The following is a 21,029-nucleotide window of genomic DNA, read 5'->3' on the forward strand; positions in this document are numbered from 1 at the left end:
TATAGCTTTTCAATCATTACTGTATTCTGCATGGAACCACTGAAATACTTACTCAAATTCTGCACTCCAAGGCTTATACCAGGACTGCTGTTTGACCCAAAAAAAACCAAAGACTTGGAAAGCAAAGCAGATGATGATCTGAGACAAAACAGAACACAGAAGTGGACCTGAGATAAGACCTGATGGAGGCCTTCGAGCAACAAGCTCCTTCCAAGCAGGGTTTAGACTCACTGCAAAGAGAACAAAAAACAAATTACATATTCCATCATTACGGTTTTCAAAGGTCACTCTGTTCACATTCTGTGGAATTAGAATGGCTTGCTCATGACATCACTTTAAAAATCAGTCCAGAACTGCAAGTGTGAAACCACCTTGAAAAGATTATACTGCTCTAGAATAATGTCACAGTGCCTTCTACAGGCTGGTTAACCCCAGCAACACAGGACAGCAGGGGACAATAAAAGAAGCCATGAGACCTAAGGAATTAGTAGTGTCTGGCCAAATTCCCTTTGTCTTGCACAAGGACTTACAGCTCATCAGTTTTGGTTTGCCATTCAAAGAAGCATTTTCTATTAAACTGAAAAACGGTATTCTACCATTAGCCAGTAAACTGAGCGCTAGGTTCCTATGTGGAATCAAAATACTTCACTATGTAACAGCTTGGAGTACAACATTTTGTATGCAGAATGCAAGAAAATCAAAACATTTGAGAAAGATTATATTGTAACAACTTCTGTTTTGATTCCAAAACCAGTTTCCTCATGTCAGTAGAGATTTATGACTTCCCGTACTGTGAACAATTACTTTTCAAAGATCATGCACACAACCTGCTTTTTGTGTGAGGACATTTCACAAACTTCAGATGAATCTAACTTGGTACACAGTGGTTTGGGTTTTTAATGCATATACTGTAGTAGTTGTAACATCTAAATTGTACATCATGGTGCTTACTTCAAACAATATGTAATAAAAATAAAAAAATAAAAAATTGACCAAGCAAAAACTGCTTTATAGAAGCCAGAAGTACAGCACAATACTTACTTGTGAAGACAACCACCAAAATGATTGCCAAATCAATGAAGAGAAACTGGAAATCTCCCAGATTGCTCAGGATCTAGACAGAAATCACAACTGAAACATTGGTAATTTCTTCACACCCGGAAATATCTTACAGTGACACTCCTACAGCAATAATTCTTTAGATTTCCCCCTACTGACAAGACAATGCCTTGTCAAACTGGTTTCTTTTTTCTGTAGGAGTCTGAAGTACTCCACAATTCACAGATCAATTGCTGAAGTATCAAGGCATGAGACAATTTCAGTTTTAAAATGCACAAGCTATTTGTAATTGAAATTTGTAATCAAGCTTGCATTACTGAACCTTAAATACCAATGAAGTAATAGCTTAGGCCCACAATTCTCAAAACACCATAAGCTTAGGATGTAGTCATACAGTTGTCAAAATTTCCCCTTCAAAGGTCCTTTAATGCTTTACATGCTTAACGTACTCAGAATGCAAATTAAAATCCAGGATTTCTACTAAGTGCCATACTGTGAATCCAATCATGTTAACAGGAAACACTCTACCTTGCTCCCCTCCCCAGTACTTGCAAGCTGCTCTCTTTCAATCCTTACATAAAAGGAATGCATTGCCCTTTAAATAGTTAGGCTATTTAAAAATGCTGAGGGTTTTTAAATAATTGAAAAATCTTACTTTTGTTCAATTTATATGCTTATTTGGTCTTCCCGCTGGAGCAACTTTCTATACACAGGCATTAACTACTGCCTTTTAAAAACTGACACTACCATGTTTTTCATACAGTTAACATTAAACAAGACAAAAATACGAACAATACCTTTAGTCCAAATACAGTTTTTAAGAATGCTGGTGTTATGTACTCAAAAAGAGGCTTGCAACATTTATATGAATTATCTATCAATTTTTAAATCTCTGGATTAGGTTGACACTGCTTAAGCATTTACAGAATACTTACAGAATATAGCAGAGTAACACTGATGTACTGGATAATGCTGTATAATGCCATGAACTTAAATACACAGAAGGAAGTTATTAAAGCAGCACGGCCTTCCCTGTCAAAACAAATGCAATCATATAACTAGTAAGTTTTCTGTGCAAGCAGTTATATTCTACTTAGCAAAACTTGAACTGCACTTGAACACACCAGCAAACCCTTTTGAGGGACATTAGGCTGAAGATATACAGAGAAAAAGGGGTCACAATGGTACACTTTTAAATATATCAAAGTTGTGAGCATGCCTTCTGAACCCAGCCACCACCTTACTCTGGCATTCTTTGGGCTGTATATGGTTTTCCAACAGAGGTTTTAAAATGAAGGCCTGCTTGCCAAAATATCTATGAAGCACTAGTTTACTGCATGGATTGAATGAACATGCAGTCAACCACAGAACTGCTGACCAGAAAACTTTCTGATTACACATTACTTCATTAGTTCCACACAGACTTAAGTAGATTCTTCTCTGGTTGACGTTTATCCAAAATTATTACCTAACTCCCAATTCTAGGATAAAATTTTAAACACAACCTTTATGGAAACCAGCACAGTAGTCACTAAGACAACAAATTAAATACTAACATGTAGAAACTCATTCATGCTTTGAAAAATTAACTTTACCTGGACAAAAGGGGTTTATAACAAAATACTAAATCATGCTACGGTAAGCATTTGCTCAGGGTAACTTCAGTAAAAAAACAGAACTACTAAAAATGTATGTCTTTAATTCAAACTGGCCTTCTACAGCATCAAACTTATATTAATATACGGTATGCAAAAAGAGTTGCACAGACGCATTTAAGTTCACAGTAAGTCACGTTACCTGATCAGCTTTGGCACGCAGGAAATACTAGGTGTTCTGGAAGTGAATGGTGATGCCACAGAAGCCTCAAGTTCAGACAAAGATATACCACCATGTGCCCTCTTTAGCGCCTGCCAGTTAACATTGGAGAACATTTTAAAACTTGCTTTCAGCTGTAAAATTTAACTGAACTGTACTGTATAGGAAATAAAAACATACTTACCCCACAGTCATTTGCTCCATCTCCACACATGCCCACGTAGTAACTACAAAAACCAAACAGATGTCAGCATTCTGGACCATTCCCTAATTGTTGTCTATTTAGCATATTTCATTAAATACTTTAATGTTAACTTATCCAGGGTTTGCACAATTATGAGTGATCATTAATGCTGAAAGCAATTACTATTGCCATTATACATATAAGGAAGTAGACAGAAAAGTAATATGATGTAGAGAGGTCAATCAAACCAGTAATGATTATCACAGCCCTCTATCATTCCAACATGGTCTAAAGCATCTTTGCTCTAGGAAAAGAGACTTTTGTAGTATTTTGTATAGCTGCAAGGTCTGAAACTAACAGAGAGTAGTATACTGATCGTATATGAATGGGAAGTCATCCCATTAATACTTCTGTAATACAGAGAAAACATTTGATGGATTTTTTTATTAATCCAAGCAACCAGATTTATAAACTATGTTAGTCAGTTTAGCTATTTATCATTTGTAACTTCATGAAAAGCCTGAAACTTTCACAACCAGCCAGCAGATGGTACTACTCTCATTCCTGCTCAGCTAACAGGCTTATTTACCAACTCAAGGAAGTTATATTAGCCCAACTAATATATATATTAAATGCAATCACATATATCACATATGTAATTATCTATATATACACACAATATATATAATTAGCCCAGCTTTTTTCATTTGGAGGAACAGTTAGAAGCATACATAATTTTTTCCTCCTGTCACACCAAACAGTCTGTCAACCCTCCCACTTGCTGTGCTTGAGCAAATACTTACTCTACATTTTGTAAAGCTTCAACCAGCTGAGTTTTCTGATCTGGTGCCATGCGAGCAAACACAGTGCCATGTAACACAAGCTGGAAGACAGAAGATTTCTTAATGCTCACAGGGCAAAGTCTGTTGAACAACAGAAGTGTTCATACTCAAATGAAATGCTCACCTTGGGTACCAGGTCCTGAAAATGCTCCAAAATCACAGCAAATGACTTCCCATTCATTGCAAAATGGTACTTGGTCATCTGGAGATCCTCAAGACTTTCATGGACCAATTTAACTGGAATATCCTAGCAAAAGTAGTTCAATACTCTAGTACTGTACTCTAGTGTATTTACACAGATACTTGTAATTTCAAGCTAATATTCAAGAGGGGTATTCCTTAAGATCCCAAACTAGAGGGGAGGTTTCTAAGAATGTTACTTGAAAGGAAACCTCATACAATGAAAACACTTATTTAGTAACAAGCAAACACAGTTTAATATTTCAGCTACAAACAGCTAGAGCAGTCTCAACAGACTGAAATGTGGAAAAAATCCTGTCTCCTGCAGAACTAAAATATCAACTGTCGTATCACCATTGAAAAACTAGCTCCCCCAGCTGTTTTATTATTCTGTGGTATTTCAAAATCTGAAAGTTAACTAGTACATCAATTTTTATTTGACACTTAACAGGAGATTTGCTATTTGATGGAATAAGATAAAAAGAAACTCAACCATAAAACTAACTGATTACACCGTAAGGGCATCATAATGCTCATGTTACCTCTGAGTTTATGGCTGGTGATGAACTAGTGCATTTTGCGAGGGTATCTGCATAATGCCAGTTGATCCTGGCAGCCTGCCCATCCTTTGGAGGTAGTGCTTCAGCAATAATAACCTTATCCTGAGGTAGAATCATTCCACAGTCTCTGGCCACAGAGATAGCAGTTAGCATGTTATCCCCTGTTAAACAATTGCATTTAAAAAAGTTTCAGTCAGTTTCACTAATATTCCACATTAAGAGAAAAGCTAACAAAGCCAGTTTTAAACTAGGAAAAGGACTGCCTAACATACCAGTGACACCCTCAAGGCAAACCAAGCCTTCAGACAAAATTCAAAAACCTAGTCTGTTAAACCCTTCCTCTGCGCTAACATCACTAAAATGCTTCTTTTAGCCATAAAGATTTCTCATTGGCCAAACCTTAGGATATACTGAAAATCTGGCAGAAAGCATGCAGCCATTTAAAATATCACTTTTTAAACACGGTCACAGAACATGCAAACACTGAGTTGTATTGCCAGCCTATCACAACATTATTCCAAAGCTGCAATACCTGTGATTTAAAAAGCAAACACACCTATTGCATGGAAATACTGAGTACAGATACCTAGCCTGCTTAACGGGGACATAAGTCTTTCTTATAAAAAACCAAAACAAAAACAACACCACAAAGTGACTTATCATAATACAATTCAAAATGGTAGGGACCCTCAGGAGGTCATCTAGTCCAACCCCTTGCTCAAAGGAGGGTCAGTCATAAAATCAGACCAGGACTTTCACCTAGTCTGTGATTTGGAAGACCTCTAAGGTTTTGCATCCTTCAATTCAGTGTAAGTAACTTGTGCATGGAGCTAGGGAGAGGACTCATCCTTACACTGGCTTCCGATCTCTGACATACCAAAGCAACTTTCATTCAAAAAGAAACAGCAGACTGGTGTCCAAATATTCTCGTAGTAGTTTCTAAACTTTCCTCTTGCTATAAACACAGTGCAATCCCAGCCTACTGACACTACAATCTGACTTCATACACTATAATTAAAATAAGATGGATTTTTGAGTATGAGTGTTTATGTGCTAACCTGTAACCATGACAGTGCGAATGTTGGCTTTATGCAAATCTTCAAGTACAGCAGGGGTTTCTTGCTTTAACTTGTTTTGCATTATAATTAACCCCATAAAATCCATGTTGCTTTCAATAGCATCTCTGTAGAAAAGAAGGCAAGGAAGAGAATATTGCAAGAAATACGATTATTACATGTAGCTTAAAGAGCCCAATTTTCTGTTTATTTTGAATCATGAAAAGTGAAGAATTTGCTTTATAAAAAGGTAACCTGAGAGCTATCACCTTTCACAATCATTTATACTTACTTCCCTTGTTTTAGTTGAAAACCAGTATGAGAAAATGTTTTCCTCAAGTACCATTTTTAGTTTCTTCCACAAGATTATCTTTCTGAAAGAGATTACATTCTCAAAAGAAATATCCCTAGAAAAAAAATGCTCCAAGGCTAACTGCATTCGCAGCCAAATTTTAAGATTTTTTTAGAATCACATCTCTAATTTCCAAATTAGCTGATCCTTAATATACAAGCCATCAAATCATGTTACCAAGGCTAGTAAGATTAATAGACATTAGCTAACCAAGTGAAGCAACTAATTAACTTTGGTTTACATGAAAGTCAGTATTTACAGGCCTTGGGTATTTTGCTGGTACAGTAGATTTTCACACCTGAAACTGGAAAATCCATTTGTCTGCTTTGTACTGCTTTGCAGTCACCTTGCACACAGAGCTGATACAAAAGAACACAAAGCTCGTATTTTCATGGCAATGCTACACTTTCTGAACACTATGGAAAAGATAGATAGCACTACCCACAAAACTAGGACCAGCTGAAAAATAATTAAGAGGAAATACTACTCTTTGAAGGAAGAAACCTTTCTAACTTCTAAACCTTCCTGACAAGCTCTGCAATAAGAAAAAGGACATGTTGCTCATAGCAGATGAAGAAACTACAAACACACAGAGGAGAGTTTCTATTACATGTCATTTCATTATCTTTAATAGACACAGATGATGTAAGTATTATCAAGTAACAAAGAAATCAGATGAGGTTTTCTGCCACATTAATATAAATCAAACACTATAAAATATTACAGTTCATTTCAAGCTTAAAGATGTTCCTCACTATTGCAGAGAAACTTCCTTATCTTAAATTTCTATGTATTGTACAGAGTACAAATAAAAAATGCACAGAACTATACTTGTCAAGAAAGAACAGTAGCAATTGATTTAAATAAAAATTAACATTACAAAATTAATCCAAAGCATGCAGCTTTTAAAGACTTTAACTGCTTATTATGAAAGTGAAGTCACTCTTACCTATTAATAGTCTGGACTTTGTGCCATGTAAGCTTAGACTCCAATTTTCTGTGAGCAAGAGCAATAACTCGGAAGCCCTGCTTAGTGTATTCTTCCAGGACACACTCAAAGTCAACAGGAACTTTAAAAAGGTCAGATTTAGAGTTATTAAAATTATCCATACTGCAGCTGAGCTACACAAGAAATGAAGCTACAGTTTGTTCTTTTACCTGTTTCCTGTTTACACAAGCTTGCAATCACTTCAGGGGCACCTTTCATGTAAGCGTCCATTCTCTTCTCCCCTAGAACTCTCGCTATTACACACATACGTTGCAAAACTGAAGAAAATGGAAACTGGCGCACAATTCCAATTTCGTAACTGGCCTGTGTCATACAGGTAGGAAGAAAAGGGTCACATCCACATACATTCTAAGAAAAGAGGTGCATGCTTAACTGAAAAGCATACTTACCGAAAGCTCAAACAATTCCTAAAAAACAAAAACAAACCACATTTACTGTAAATATTAAGTATTTTTTCAGCTACAAACTATTTCAACAGAAGTAAGTAAATGAACCTACACAGCACTCTCAGCATAAAGCCACATTGTACTTGCAATGGATTTGTTACAGCGGAATATGAATCTCTTAAATCTGTTTAGTATCCTTTAAGTGAGACAGAACTTTAGAGCTTGCTTCCTTGATTAGTATTTGCAAGACTTTTCATAGTTCAACCTGTGTCCATTTAGCCTATGTAAATGATTAAAGTATTACGGATTTTAGAATAAGGCCATGATGATGAAGTATGCCCCCCAAAAAATCACGTAATAAGTTTCAAGAATGTTCATGACAACTACTGCACAGTAATTACTGCTGTGCACGTACACAATGGTGGCAAGAATTCTGCACCATAAAGTGACATTAACAAATGATTGTTTTAACTATACTGTGCAAAGTGAGCACACCTAAGCACTTCAGTAGCACAAAAAGGATTTGGTAATGATACTAATATTAAAATGTGTAATGATACCAATATTAAAAGGTGTAAGCTCAAAAAGCATTACAGCACTTAACAGCTAGTTCACAAGGGTAATGATGCTGACAGCCTGCTCACACTGGAAGTGGCATATTTGTATAACATGAAGGATTACTTCAACTCAAGTAATTGCTTTGATTTTTCTTACCATTTCTTGATCTGTTGCTTGCTTGGATTCTGGGAAAAGTTGTTTTGAAGGTCGAACCACTGTCGGCATGATTCGATTATGAAGGGCTGTTTCCTCTTCAGTTGCTTCTTCCAAAATCTGTATTACAAATAAACAACTACTTTATGCATGTATTAACTTTGACTTTCTCATAATGTTATTTTCAGAATAAAAAAACAACACCAAAACCAAACCACCAAAACCAAACCAAACCAACAAACAAAAAACCAACACCCAAAAAACCCCAACAGGCTTGGAAGTATGTCCAGGGTGCCATGACCTTTCTAATCAATATTTCCTGTGAGAATTAAGTGTCTTAATTTAGCAGTTGACATAAGGATTCACTTAGCTATTTCATATGTTTATCGTATGTATTGATACTTTGCCACAAACAACATCAGAAAGAAGTAAATTAGCTTTTCAGATTCTTTCAGTTCCATGAATGAAAAACACATCTTAGGAACATTTTCGTATTAAGACTTCCTTTGATACAAGCAGTGTCAAAAGTCCACCATTTTACAGTTACAGGTTAAAACAGCACATAATGGTTTATCTTATATGTAGCAGGATCGAAAATTTCAGATTACTAATCTTGAAAATGCTGAGTCTCCTAAAACAAGCAGACACTTACCCATCCTATTGCTTCAAACATCTTCAAATCAAGCGGATCCCCAGAAAGCACACCTTCAATTTTTGTAAGGGAATGACAAGTTGCCATGCAAGCAACAAACTCCGACTTCAGCAAGCTCTCACTGCAAGCCCTCTCTTCCGGCAAAAGGAAACTAAAACAATGAAGTAATAATATACTTAGCACTATAATTATTTATTATGAGCCAATTCAAAAGGTTTGTTTATATTAACAGAAGAAAATTGACTGCACAGGTCTCTTCACTTGTATTTTCACACATCACAGAAAATAGACTAAGATTCTGGGCTGGAATCTCCCAAAACAGTCACTACTTTCGTCTCCTTAAAAAACTGCATTAATTCACTGTGTAGGGAGACATCTTAACACTTTGTACTTAACTAAATTAATTAAGCTAATTCATTTTAGCAGCCCAAAAAGTCATCACCTGGGAGGACAGGATTAAGAAAACATGCTATACTTTAATTGCATAATTTCTGCAGTATGAACCTAATGAGGTCTCAGATTTAACAAATTAAATTTCACTTCAGCCTCATAAGAGACCTATAACTTTCGTTACACACAAACCATATTTCCAGTTGCATTCTTACAGCTCATTACCGAAATGCAAACATGTATGAGATAACTTGGAATTTTCTATTCTATTTTGCTGCAGTTGCTAAAGCACAACTAGGTATCACATACGCTATCAGCTGTGAGCTTATCCTTACCGAGCGTTTTCCACCCGTTGAATTCCCCAAAGATCCAAGCCATCCTCAGTAAGTGTTCCAGTCTGCAAAATAAAACCAAAGGACATGGCAAGAAGAAAAAGCCTTCAGAAACAAATTTTCCTCAGGTAAAGCAAAAATTAGCAATTAATTAACCAAATTACACCTCCACAGTGTATTTTATTTTACTTTCACTTAAAAAAAAATAATATATATATATATAAAAATATAAGCAGGACTTCAGGACAGGAAATACAGTATCTCCCTTTCTTTTGGATAGTAACTTAAGTTCCAACTCTGTTAAATAACTTACCCCCCCCCAAAAAAAAACCATTCAAAGCCATGTCCCTCCTTGGAGACATGAAAAAAGAAATAGACCCTTAAATTTCAAAGATAATAGCTCAACATCTCTATATTCAGGGCTTGGGGGCAACAGAAAATGGGCACTAAGCCCTTAGGACTACTTTCTTACATAGCTGAAACAGTAACTGGAAAACCTTTACAACGGAAATATAAATCTAGTCTGGGTACTTAAGACTTTAGCTAAAAATCTAAAGAGGAAAATAAATTTTATCTAAGGCATAGTGACAAACAAAGGATTCTGATTAGTGGCATTACTGACTTTCACTTGTGTTTCTGTTAAAGAGTAATAACAAAATATGCTGGTTTGGCTTTTCACTGAAATAAATAAAACTAAGAAGTAAGTCTGACCTCACACTTCCATTTCCCAGAAGATGTGTACCTAAATAAAACCCCAACTATCACATTTCTGCTGCGCCAATAGTAAGTTAGGTCTGGGGAGACTTGAGATAACAAAGTAGCTCTCTCTTGTAACAGCTTTTTAGAGCAAACTAAATTAAGTGAGTTAACAGGTGATAAACACTGAATACCTGGAAGCTAACAGGACAAAAAATTATCTGATTTATATGTAAGTAATGAATTTTCCTGTAGTTGTCAGTTTATACAAATTCTCTTTTATATAATGCCCCTCCAGGTGGCAACACAAAGTTTCAAAATTCACCTAACCTTATCAAAGCACACAAGATTCAGCTGGCCACAAATATTTATCCTTTGTGGGCTGATGCAGAAGATGCCAATTTTTTTCAGCCTTCTTTGTGCATAAACAATGCCAGCAGTCATGGCAGCAGGGAGCGCTGGAGGCACCGTGATAGTGATAATGTCAAGAGACTCGATGATGATGGTATGAGTTGGAACCTGTAACAAAGGTCAGAGTGGATGAACAAGAACTCGCTATTTAAAGATTTACTATCTCACTGAAGCGTTACATCACTGGTACCAAAAGCAAAATGCACATATTGCTTTCCCCAGTACAGCACATTCTGTATTGCCCAGAAACCTAGCAATATTCACCAACCATAAGCAACCATAATAATCCAGTCCTAAATTAACCACAACGCACTCATTACTTAACATTTTTACTTTTTCCCCAGCAGATACATTACTTTAAAACAGTAACTGAGTAATGCAAAAATTTTGGAGAGACAAAAGTTACCGTTATCAGTTATCAATTTCTTGGTAAGGATTTTTTTTGCCTGCAGCATGCTTTAGATATGCTCTTATTTCTTCCAAGTGAATTATCAGTTGTATAGAAATCTTACATATAATAAAGGGTAGTAATTGGGTCAGTAAAAATAGAGGTAAACTCAAATTTCACTGTAATATATTGAAGTCCTGCTTCTATGCTGAATTTTGTTCTCAATGAGCTTGTCTTTCTTGTTCCGTGGGTATAAAATAAAGCAAAGAAATGTTGACTTCAAATTTCATTGTTTCTCATTATCTACAATCATCAGCCCCTTTCTAAAATAAGGCAGTTCTTGACTAGAAATGAAAACATACCTCATTTAAGATGCTGTTGACAACTGTGTAAAGAAACCCAATGCCTGCCACCACGACCAAAGACAGAAGAAACAAATAGGCATCTCTGTAGAGTTTAAAATCAGTTGGCTTTGGATATAGTATGGAACGAACAAGCTGCCCTTTCGCAGTACTAAAGCCTAGAAATAAAAATGAGTTATTGAAAGTATAAACAAGAGCAAAGCTATTCAAATACGTTAAAAACCCCAGTGAAACCCTTATGCTACTAATTTCATTAGACTGTTTCTCAATATACAGTAAAAGATATTTTGCATTACTGTAGTTAAGGTTCTTCAAAAATACGTGCACACCATATTAAGCGCTTCTCTCCAATGGCAAGGACATGCACCTGATGCCAACAAACCCCTCTTCTACAGCAGCAGTAAACCCTCAAATGGTTGGCCTGGAAGAGTTTGTTGTACTGCATTTTGTCCCTTACAGTGCAAAGCTAGAGGGTGTATTTATTAGTTGTCTAATTAAGCCAGTGCTAGCAAAAAGAAAATGAAGTTATTCATAGTGTCCAAACTTAAGTACTTTAGTGACAAGTCTTTGTAAGTTCACAATGACGTACGCACTAACATACCCATGAACTGAGTTTCAGGAGAAAAAAAAAAATACATTTAGTTCATCAGTATATTATATATATTTCAGCTCAAACACCAAACGTTTTGCGTTAAAGGCTTAACTCTGAAGAGTGCTGTAAGCACAGTTCCAATAGATCAATCTTAACATCTCCATTTAAAAGATCAAGACAACACGCCTTTGCATACAACCATATGTAGTTCACATCTCCTAGAATTTTTTTTGAGGACTAAATTACCTAGTATCTTCAATTTTTTGCATCCTTCTCCCTCAGATAAAGGGATTTTTATTTCTGTATCACTAGGTAAGAATCACTTCAGTTCTTAATGTCAGACACCTTAGGAGCAAGACACTACAAGTGCTGTGATATCCATCCAGTTCTGTGGAGTGGGAAATGCCCTACTTGACTAAAAGTTGTTCCTGTAAACCAGACACAAGAATAGAGAGCTTTTATACCCCTTTGCTCCTCACTATGTAGTCATAGCAGGAAAAGTGTACTTGTCCATATGTAAAATCTGAACATGGTCCACAGAGCTAAATTCATCCCGTTTACAACATAGGTGCTAACTCTGACCTGTCATGGGCAAAGAACAGATTAAAAAGATAACTCTAGATGTGAGGGCAGTAAGACTACATGTGTTCAGTCTTTCTGCAGAATAGAAAAACTAAGTCTTCTGCAGTCCATTTCTGTTGCTGTTTTGGATGGCCTATATATAGGAAGATGTGTTTAAGGGAAAGGAAATACTTTTCTCTGAGAAAAAAGAATAGACTAATAAAAGCTTCTAGAAAGACAATAGGTTTAATTTAAAAAATAATCAGAATATTTACTGCTAAAACAGACTAAAAGAAGGTAAAGATACCAGAGAAAGCAGAGGCTAATTAGGATGAAGTTATTAGAAAACTTGCTTTAAGTAGTATTCTAGTCAATGTAGTCAAATTTATTCTATCTGGTTTACTGTAACTTGATTATAGCTTACATTCCTCTATTTTGTGGTGGTTTTCTTAAGATCATCTTTGTAAAGCAGAATCTTACAACTACACCAGTCTCTGCAATTTTCTGCAATAGAATATCTGTATTATCTAAAACCAAACCTTAAACTTATTAGTATGAAGAGGCACCTCTGTAGAAAGGGCTAGATCAAATGCAGTTCCTAAGCAAATGTTATGTGCTTTGACAAAACTATGGGCAAAGAAAACCATTTGACATTGCCAATGATTCCAGTGAAATAAGCCATTCCCCACTACGCACCCAATCCAATCATATGGCAAACCTTTTCAAAGAGGCTCATGTAGTTCAACCAACACACTGCATAGAAGACATCTAAAGGACTTCAAGACACATTCAGGTAAGTTTTAAACTGATGCTAAATACTGATTCACTTTCTTGCTTGCCAGTTGATACTCTCCAGGCCATTATCTAGTTCTGTTATTGCTGTAGACGCTTATCAAATTATTTGGGGTATACCCATTTATGCAAGCTTAGCAACGTTCAATACAGTACTCCAAAGTATAAGTTAACAAGTGATAGACTCAACAATCAATACCTGTTCTCACTACTAGAGCTTTGACCAATTCTCCAGTATAAAAACGGGTTTGAATTACATTGGTTCCACAGAACAAAGTATGCCGTTTATGCACTTCTGGGCTGTATATTTCATCTCCCATTGCTTTCGGATACTCCGAAGGATTTGGTAGATTAATCTTTGTGACAGGAACACTTTCACCTTAAATGGAGAAAGAATATCTAAGCAAAATCAAATAACAATATACATTTTCTCCCTTCACAACTTCCAGTAGAACAATATAAATCTCACTTCATCAGCAGAAAAGCAGACTTATGGAGAAAGTGTCTTCCTTTCAGCATGTTACTAGGTAGTCTCTCACCTATTAGTCTCAGCTCACCAGATTCCTTATCCAAATCCTATTTAACTCTACTTGTTATTCACCAATACAGGTTCCGTAGCTCTTACTTCAAATCATACTGGTGTAAAATACAGCTTTTTGAAAGAAAACAGGATTAAACATCCTGCTGCTGCTGCAAGGCATCACCCCATCTTTACTCGGAGAAACTAGGGAACAAATTTCTTCAGCTTCAGCTCCTTTGCTGAGTACTCTCAAGCTTGGGCTGCAGTCAATTTACCTGTTGCTAGCAGCAGCAAGAGGTTTAAGTATATTCAAAGAATTTAACATGATAAAACAACAAATATGCAGGCACAACTTGAGATAATAATTCCTGGTTTTAAATACAGCAGAACACTCACTACCTGTATACATGGAAGCAGCTAAAAAGTTTGGGCAAAGAAGTATGAAGGAACATATTGCAGAACTGCACTGAGAACAACAAATCAAGAAGCAGGGAGACAAGCTATCAACAAAGCTTTTCAACAAGAAACCACCATTCATTTTTGGAGTTGCCAAGCAGTACCAGGTAGCTGCTGCAGATAACCCGAACACAAGTACATAAGTACTTAGGAGAATATGTAAATTCGAGAACATCCACATTTCATACAAAATAAACATACCCACTTCTGCTAGAATATACTGCAACTTAAGCATGCACACAGGTATAAATTAATACATGTAGCCAAACAAAACTGTATCAAGTTTACTTTACCTGTTAACATACTTTCATTTACAATGCAAGTACCACTGAGAAGTACTGCATCACAGGGCATAATTGTCCCATTAGATGGAATCAACATGGTATCTCCAGGCACAAGGTCGGTGGAAAGGATTTCTTCTATTTCTGAGTGTTAAAACAAAAACAAGTTTACCTGAAAATAGCCACCACCTACAAAACCCCATAAAGATCCTCACAGCTAAGATCCATGCGCTGACAACTGAGATTATACTCTGTTCTATTGATGGCATTATGAAAGGTTTTTTAAAACAGAAAAAGCCACTGATAAACTAAATTCCACTGCAGATTAAATTGTAGATCACTTGGATATAGTTCATCATAACAAATGAAACAAGGTCGTACAAAAAGCATTAACAATCAGCTACAGTATAACATCCATATAAAGATACAAGTCAAATACAAATGTATGTCTTACAAAACAGTACCACACTACAACCTAACCATCTTCAACTGCTGTGGTATCCAAATACGCAAAAGCCCAGAAATCAATTTGCAGTCCCTGCTGGGTAACAAATTGTAATGGAAACCCAACACATGCACATCTTTAAGCTGAGAAAGAAACTACAGTGACAGTTACATATGATAGATATGTAATATATGTGGTAGATAATGAGGAACAAGAATAGGACAAACATCTAATCTAGAACAAACCTGATACTTGCTAAGAATACCATCTACAAGGATAATCCTGAACATATTATTATCCTATCTAAATTCCCCTTGGCAACTTTCCTTTTCCCCATACAATTTTGCTAAGAAATCAAGCATTTCAAGGTGATCAAAGAAAGAACAGATGCACACCAACTTTACACTCACTGCTAATGGACAATTTAAACTAAGTTTTCCAAATAGCCTGTGAAATTTACCTTGGTTTCCTCTGCAGACAGAAACCCTTACAATGCTGTGAGCTGCTACCATGTCATGTAACATAACATATTGCTGCAAAGGAGAGAAAACAGTTTATTATTTAAAAGCACAGCTTGCCTTCTTCTATATGCACGTTCTATTTCTACAAACCAAAGTGATGAGATTCTTCACCAACATTCTTTTACTCAAAACATTATCTTGAACATAGTTTAGGTAACTTATGGGTAAATAGTTTGAGTGCATCAATCTGTAGAGGTTCCTACTTTTACCAGCATTCTGGAAGCAAACATACACAGCCAGGCAAAATGTTATAAACATTAGGTCATTAACATACGTAAGTAAAAACTGCAGTAGCTGTATGACCATGGATTAAGGTAAGAGTTTTTTTTTTTTTATCTCTGGTTTGAATTCAGATTGCAATTTAAGGATAATTGGTACTTTGATTACCACCAGCTACAGCTAAGTCTACAGAAATGAATACACCACCAATTTAACGATCCACGCATCTGGCTGGTGCTCAATTGTGTTAGACTTTTTCAAACAGAAGAAAACAATGCAAGACAGAATCACTACTGTCAATATGACTTAGTATAAACTTATGTCTGGGGTTTATTTAAGTGAGGTAGCATTTATGTTATCTGAGGTCAACCTACTGATTCAACAACATGGAAAGTGAGCAGAGACAGGTCTTTAGGGAAAATGCAAGTCCGAATTCTTCCAGCTCAAAAAGGGAAACCTTGTAAAAACATTCTACCTGTATACCTCTAAAAAATTCTTCAAGATTTGTAGGCAATTTCATACCAAAATAAACCAATCAGTAAAAAGCTGAAAAGATGCATCTGTTTTCTTTGAACTTACCTTTCTAATGGTGTAGAGTGAGCTAACAATGGATATTACAGACATGATCACAATTGCTAATGCATAGTAGTGATATTCATCAGTGATCCACAATATCACACTGAACAACTGAAAAATGTAAAAAGGGTTGAGAACCTAGAAGAGTGACAGAATATTAGTTACACCACAGGGTCACATGCATTCCCCATCAGAACAGAGTCAAAATCATTCTCCTCCTCTATGAAGGAGATAAATCATGTGTGAAGAACTGAGAGGTTTGCCTGTTTTGCCAAACTATCCTTCTTTTTCATTATTTCCTCAACCCCTCAAAAGAACAGCTCTTACTAGAATACGTAAATATGTACTTTTAAATACACCTCAAAGCAAAACAGTAGGTACATCTCATAGAATCATAGAATAGTTAGGGTTGGAAAGGACCTTAAGATCATCTAGTTCCAACCCCCCTCCTATGGGGAGGGACACCTCACACTAAACTATGCCACCCAAGGCTTCATCCATCTGATGCACCTTAAGTTGCAATTCTTAAATCAAGTTGGATCTTATTATGTACTTCTTATTAATAAATGCACTCTGTTATTTCAGGTTGGAGAGTTTCTTTGTTCAAAGGTTTCTATCATACATTATTATACCACATGGATAACAAGTCAAGTATGCAAATCCACCTTATACACAGAAAAAAGAAATTAAATCAAACAATCGAAAAAAAGTTTATGCAAGAACATGTTTGATTTGTTGTGTATATTGTCATGTATAATCCCCGGGTTTGATCATGGTGAACATAATTAGTCACTTTCTGTTTGAAATTAACAATAGAAAACAAATAAGATGCATACCCTCTGAAAGAATTCTGACACATTTTCCTAACATCCTTGCTATGCACCAGGCTGTGAACTCTGAAGAGCTTACAGCTAAGGCCTCTTAAATTTGGAGAGCTCCAAGATAAAGGTCATCTTTTCTTTTTTACAGTGCTGGGCTCTGGAGGAAAGCTTCTGGTTTACATTATTATTTGAAGACCAGTTCAAAAGTCATTGCATTTAAAGTAATAATTAATGATACACTTTCTTTTTTAATAATTTCTTAAAGATCTTACCTCCTTAATCAGAAGCTTAAAAATGGAAGGCACTTTCACAGCAATTTCATTTACTCCATAGAATGCTTTTCTGCATTACAAAAGAAAAATACCAAAAAACAGTTGAAATTTTTATTAGAAACCTTACTGACTTCAAAGCAATTCCATTAATATAAGAACAAAATATTACTTTATCTGTGGCCCCTTTTATTTATCATTGTTTCAAAACATGTTTATCTGAGAACATTTGCCCAGTGAGACGTTCAAATACAAGGATAACTATTTTATACTTCAATTTAAACTGTAACTTAATTTTTAGGTTCTTTCATAACATAATTTCCCTGTAAAATGCATATAGGCGCAATGTTAAACATGCCAGTATGGGATTCGCATTAACTTAAGCTCAAACAAGTGTTAACTTTTATCCTGCAGGAAGACATCATTTTTATAGTTCTGTATCTTAATTTTATTCTTAGCATGAAGAAAGGCAAATCATAGAGGAGGGGGAAGGAGACAAAAAACAATCCTCTGACGGGATCTGAAATAGTTAAATTACATTGACATGAAGAAACCCTTACTGGATGTTCTTAAGGAAAAGGCTTTTATTGTAGGAAAAGGCTTTTATTGTAGGAAAAGACACAAATTGACAGAAAATTGAATGATGAGCAAGCAGATGCTTCCATATTTTAAACTGAAAGAAGGTCTCAAATGCAAAAAAACGAAAACTGAACAAAAAAAACCCCAAAACCACCCCAAAAAAAAAAAAAAAACCACTCAAAAAACCAGCCAGGAATGCTACAGATGCCAAACTATTCTAGTTCAGGTAGTGTTTCAATAAATTAAAACACCAATAATTAAGTACATATCTACGTTTTCCAGCTTGCTGTTTCCATTTGAGGACTAAGAAATCCCTGAACTACGTACTATTAAAGTTACATTTTAAAGTTTTTTTTCTAGACTAAGTTCTTCTCTACCTATGCACTTGAGCTGTGTCCCTTTACACTGTTAGTCTAAAATTGCATGTTAAAAAATAGGTTCTCCCCTGTTACTTCTTGCCAACCAAAATTAAAAATGGGGAATGCATTTAGCCCCAACCAACCAGAGATAGACGCAGGTCCATATAGGACACACCTGTGATACTGAAGTTTTAAAATTAAAGCCAAAGTCTTGAGACCTGGGAAGTTTCAGCCTTATCTTCCTAAAATAAGAAATTAGTTACAGCTTAGGCCAAGTTTGCTGCACCTAATATTCCTTACTAGCCATCAAGCACACTATCCCCTCTCTCACAATCACTGCTAGGCAAGGACAGGAAAGAAAACAAGTACCAAAGTAAGCTCCCTCAGCATTACCTTCAAACCTTCAACCATCTGCAGCTTGAGACAAATGAGCATCTTTCCAGATAAAGAACTTTAGATGGACTTTTTCGCTGGGAATCAGTCTCTTTGTCTCTCAACCCATATACACCCTTCAACAATGACAGTATGTTATGGAAATACTTATGCCACTTGAGGGTGAGTTATGTGGAAAAAACTATGATTTTCTTTTCATCAACCACCAAATTTCACCATATACCTGTGATCTGGTAGAAAACATAACTGCTTGCTGTTCTTTTTGTACATTCATTTTATTTCAAAATGTTAATTAGTAAATATAATTTCACAAATATATTCTGAATTACTTTAAGCAATAGTTCCAATTCCCATAGTCAGTGTAGTTTGAAAAAACTAAGTCAACACATTACCTGAATTTATTTCCTACTCAGCGTATAGGTAAGAAACACAAGAATTTCATACATCTAACAGCCTTTAAAGGAAGCATAGAGTCTGTTTTTAAACACTAATCACTCAATTGTCTTCTACTGTTGTTAACACTTTGAGCACAGGTAATGGAATTAAAACAATTATTCCCTCAAATATTGTAATATTACCTGTAATCATGCATTCCCTTTGTCAGTCCTGTGCTGTATTCATTATGAATTGAAGAACATAATGTAGATTCATCTAGACCTCTAAGTAAAGGGAAAAGTCAATGAGTTAAGAAATCTGACATTTAAAAGTAACTCAAAAGGGCTGGGTCTTTATTAAGAGTTACACTGTATTATAAAAAAAACAAAGTCTATTGACTAATGTTTTCTAGCTATTTTTGTCACAACTGCAGATACCAATGAGGTGTTAAAAGCAGTCCTCTTGCTGTCATGTCTTACTCTTCCTCTTTCTTATTAATCAATTTATCAAATAAATCTATACCCAGTCTATACTGCAGCACCCTACTATCAAAATTTTATCCATGACTAGGTAAAGTATGGTCTAACATTTTAAGTGCTTCTTTATCACTGGAAGACTTACCTCCGTAGGACTTCTCTACATGCTGTGGAAGCAAATACTATAATTAAGTAGATCTGCAGATAAGCAAGAACACCTGAAACATCATTATGTTTACGACTATGGGGTCATTTCAACTACCAAACTCAGTAAATCAGACATATCATGACCAATATCCAGGGATTTCTACTGGACATACTTAGGATGCACAGGAAAATATCATTACCTTCCAAAAGGCCTTCCAAGATGGCAAAACCAGCCCTATTGAACACAAGTTTTTTTTATACTGGATATGTAATAAGTTACCTACTACAAAGATTCTGGTGCGTCCCAGTGAAGAAAAACCTCTTTATGGTACACATATAGTAACAATTGTTTCCATTTGCTAGAAGAGAGGGAAAGTTTTAAACACCTCACTAGTGCAAAGGCTAGGACCATGCTTCTGTCAACTTCTGGTAAAAGAACAGGTGAAAATGTCAATATGTTAATTTGGCCACAGGTTTACAAGGTTTCACTAAAAATTTTCAAGTTCAAAGATTTTTAAATCATGATTTTTCAACGAAGAAATATTCAATTCTCTGTTAAGAACTGTGCCTTTCCTGCCACTCTATGACAACTTTTTTTCCCTGCATAAAAGGAATGTAACAGTGAGTTTAAGAAGGGTCCCTGAAACTAAGTGCTTCATATGTAGATACGCATATCTATGTGCGTAATGTCCATGCAATACAAAGCTTCTAGCAGGATGTTACTTGCTTATTAGAGTACTGTTACAGCACTGAATTCCCAGGGCATTTGATAAAAACCTGCGCACACACAGTTTATTACATAAAACTCTCATCAACTCTGAGATTCAGTTGACACTAGCTAAAACAAAACAGACATTAAAGGTCAAAGTTGCATCCTCTTTGGCTATGTGACCAAGTCTGATTTAGTTTAAGAACAATTACACTTGCATTTCCTGTGTTTAACACAGTGATGTTAATATTACATTATTACAAAGAGAACAGTGATCTGAAACTCAAGCTCTCATAACAGAATTAGTTGCCCAAGAAATCTTAATTTGCCTCCCTTGTATTATTCCAAGTCTTTAATTATGTGATCAAACTGTTCTGTCTCTGGATACTTGCATAATTAACTGCACAGAGTGACTCTATCTTCATGATGCAGTATTGTGCTTAGATCACAGCTATATCTGTATTACTTGCCTTACAGATACTACTGTGAGGCTTTCCAGTCTCATATACAGCCTCTTAACAAATCTTAACTTGATTCTCTAAGATGTTATTAAG

At 35.7% G+C, this 21,029-nt stretch overlaps 1 protein-coding gene across 3 annotated transcripts in view; it reads right to left on the reverse strand.

Annotated features, from left to right (window-relative positions):
• ATP13A3 (ATPase 13A3) overlaps positions 1-21,029 on the reverse strand; it is a 61,728-nt gene that overhangs the window by 13,452 nt on the left and 27,247 nt on the right. For all 3 annotated transcript variants that reach the window (XM_061452801.1, XM_061452799.1, XM_061452800.1), the window contains exons 7-29: positions 19,347-19,427; positions 17,441-17,510; positions 16,351-16,485; positions 15,492-15,564; positions 14,599-14,730; positions 13,529-13,708; positions 11,385-11,542; positions 10,554-10,742; positions 9,531-9,592; positions 8,806-8,956; positions 8,157-8,273; positions 7,446-7,463; positions 7,206-7,359; positions 6,997-7,117; positions 5,699-5,823; positions 4,623-4,801; positions 4,025-4,147; positions 3,862-3,941; positions 3,059-3,101; positions 2,857-2,966; positions 1,995-2,091; positions 1,042-1,114; positions 53-230 (exon numbers count right to left, since the gene is read on the reverse strand). In XM_061452801.1, coding sequence (XP_061308785.1) covers positions 53-230; positions 1,042-1,114; positions 1,995-2,091; positions 2,857-2,966; positions 3,059-3,101; positions 3,862-3,941; positions 4,025-4,147; positions 4,623-4,801; positions 5,699-5,823; positions 6,997-7,117; positions 7,206-7,359; positions 7,446-7,463; positions 8,157-8,273; positions 8,806-8,956; positions 9,531-9,592; positions 10,554-10,742; positions 11,385-11,542; positions 13,529-13,708; positions 14,599-14,730; positions 15,492-15,564; positions 16,351-16,485; positions 17,441-17,510; positions 19,347-19,427 — 2,649 coding nt within the window. The remainder of the gene's footprint in view (positions 1-52; positions 231-1,041; positions 1,115-1,994; positions 2,092-2,856; positions 2,967-3,058; positions 3,102-3,861; positions 3,942-4,024; positions 4,148-4,622; positions 4,802-5,698; positions 5,824-6,996; positions 7,118-7,205; positions 7,360-7,445; positions 7,464-8,156; positions 8,274-8,805; positions 8,957-9,530; positions 9,593-10,553; positions 10,743-11,384; positions 11,543-13,528; positions 13,709-14,598; positions 14,731-15,491; positions 15,565-16,350; positions 16,486-17,440; positions 17,511-19,346; positions 19,428-21,029) is intronic.

Source organism: Pezoporus flaviventris, unplaced genomic scaffold, assembly GCF_033815535.1.
Source record: "Pezoporus flaviventris isolate CSIRO_AGI_PZ_B2104156 unplaced genomic scaffold, CSIRO_AGI_Pfla_v1 ptg000013l, whole genome shotgun sequence".
In the NCBI taxonomy this organism is placed as follows: domain Eukaryota; kingdom Metazoa; phylum Chordata; class Aves; order Psittaciformes; family Psittacidae; genus Pezoporus; species Pezoporus flaviventris.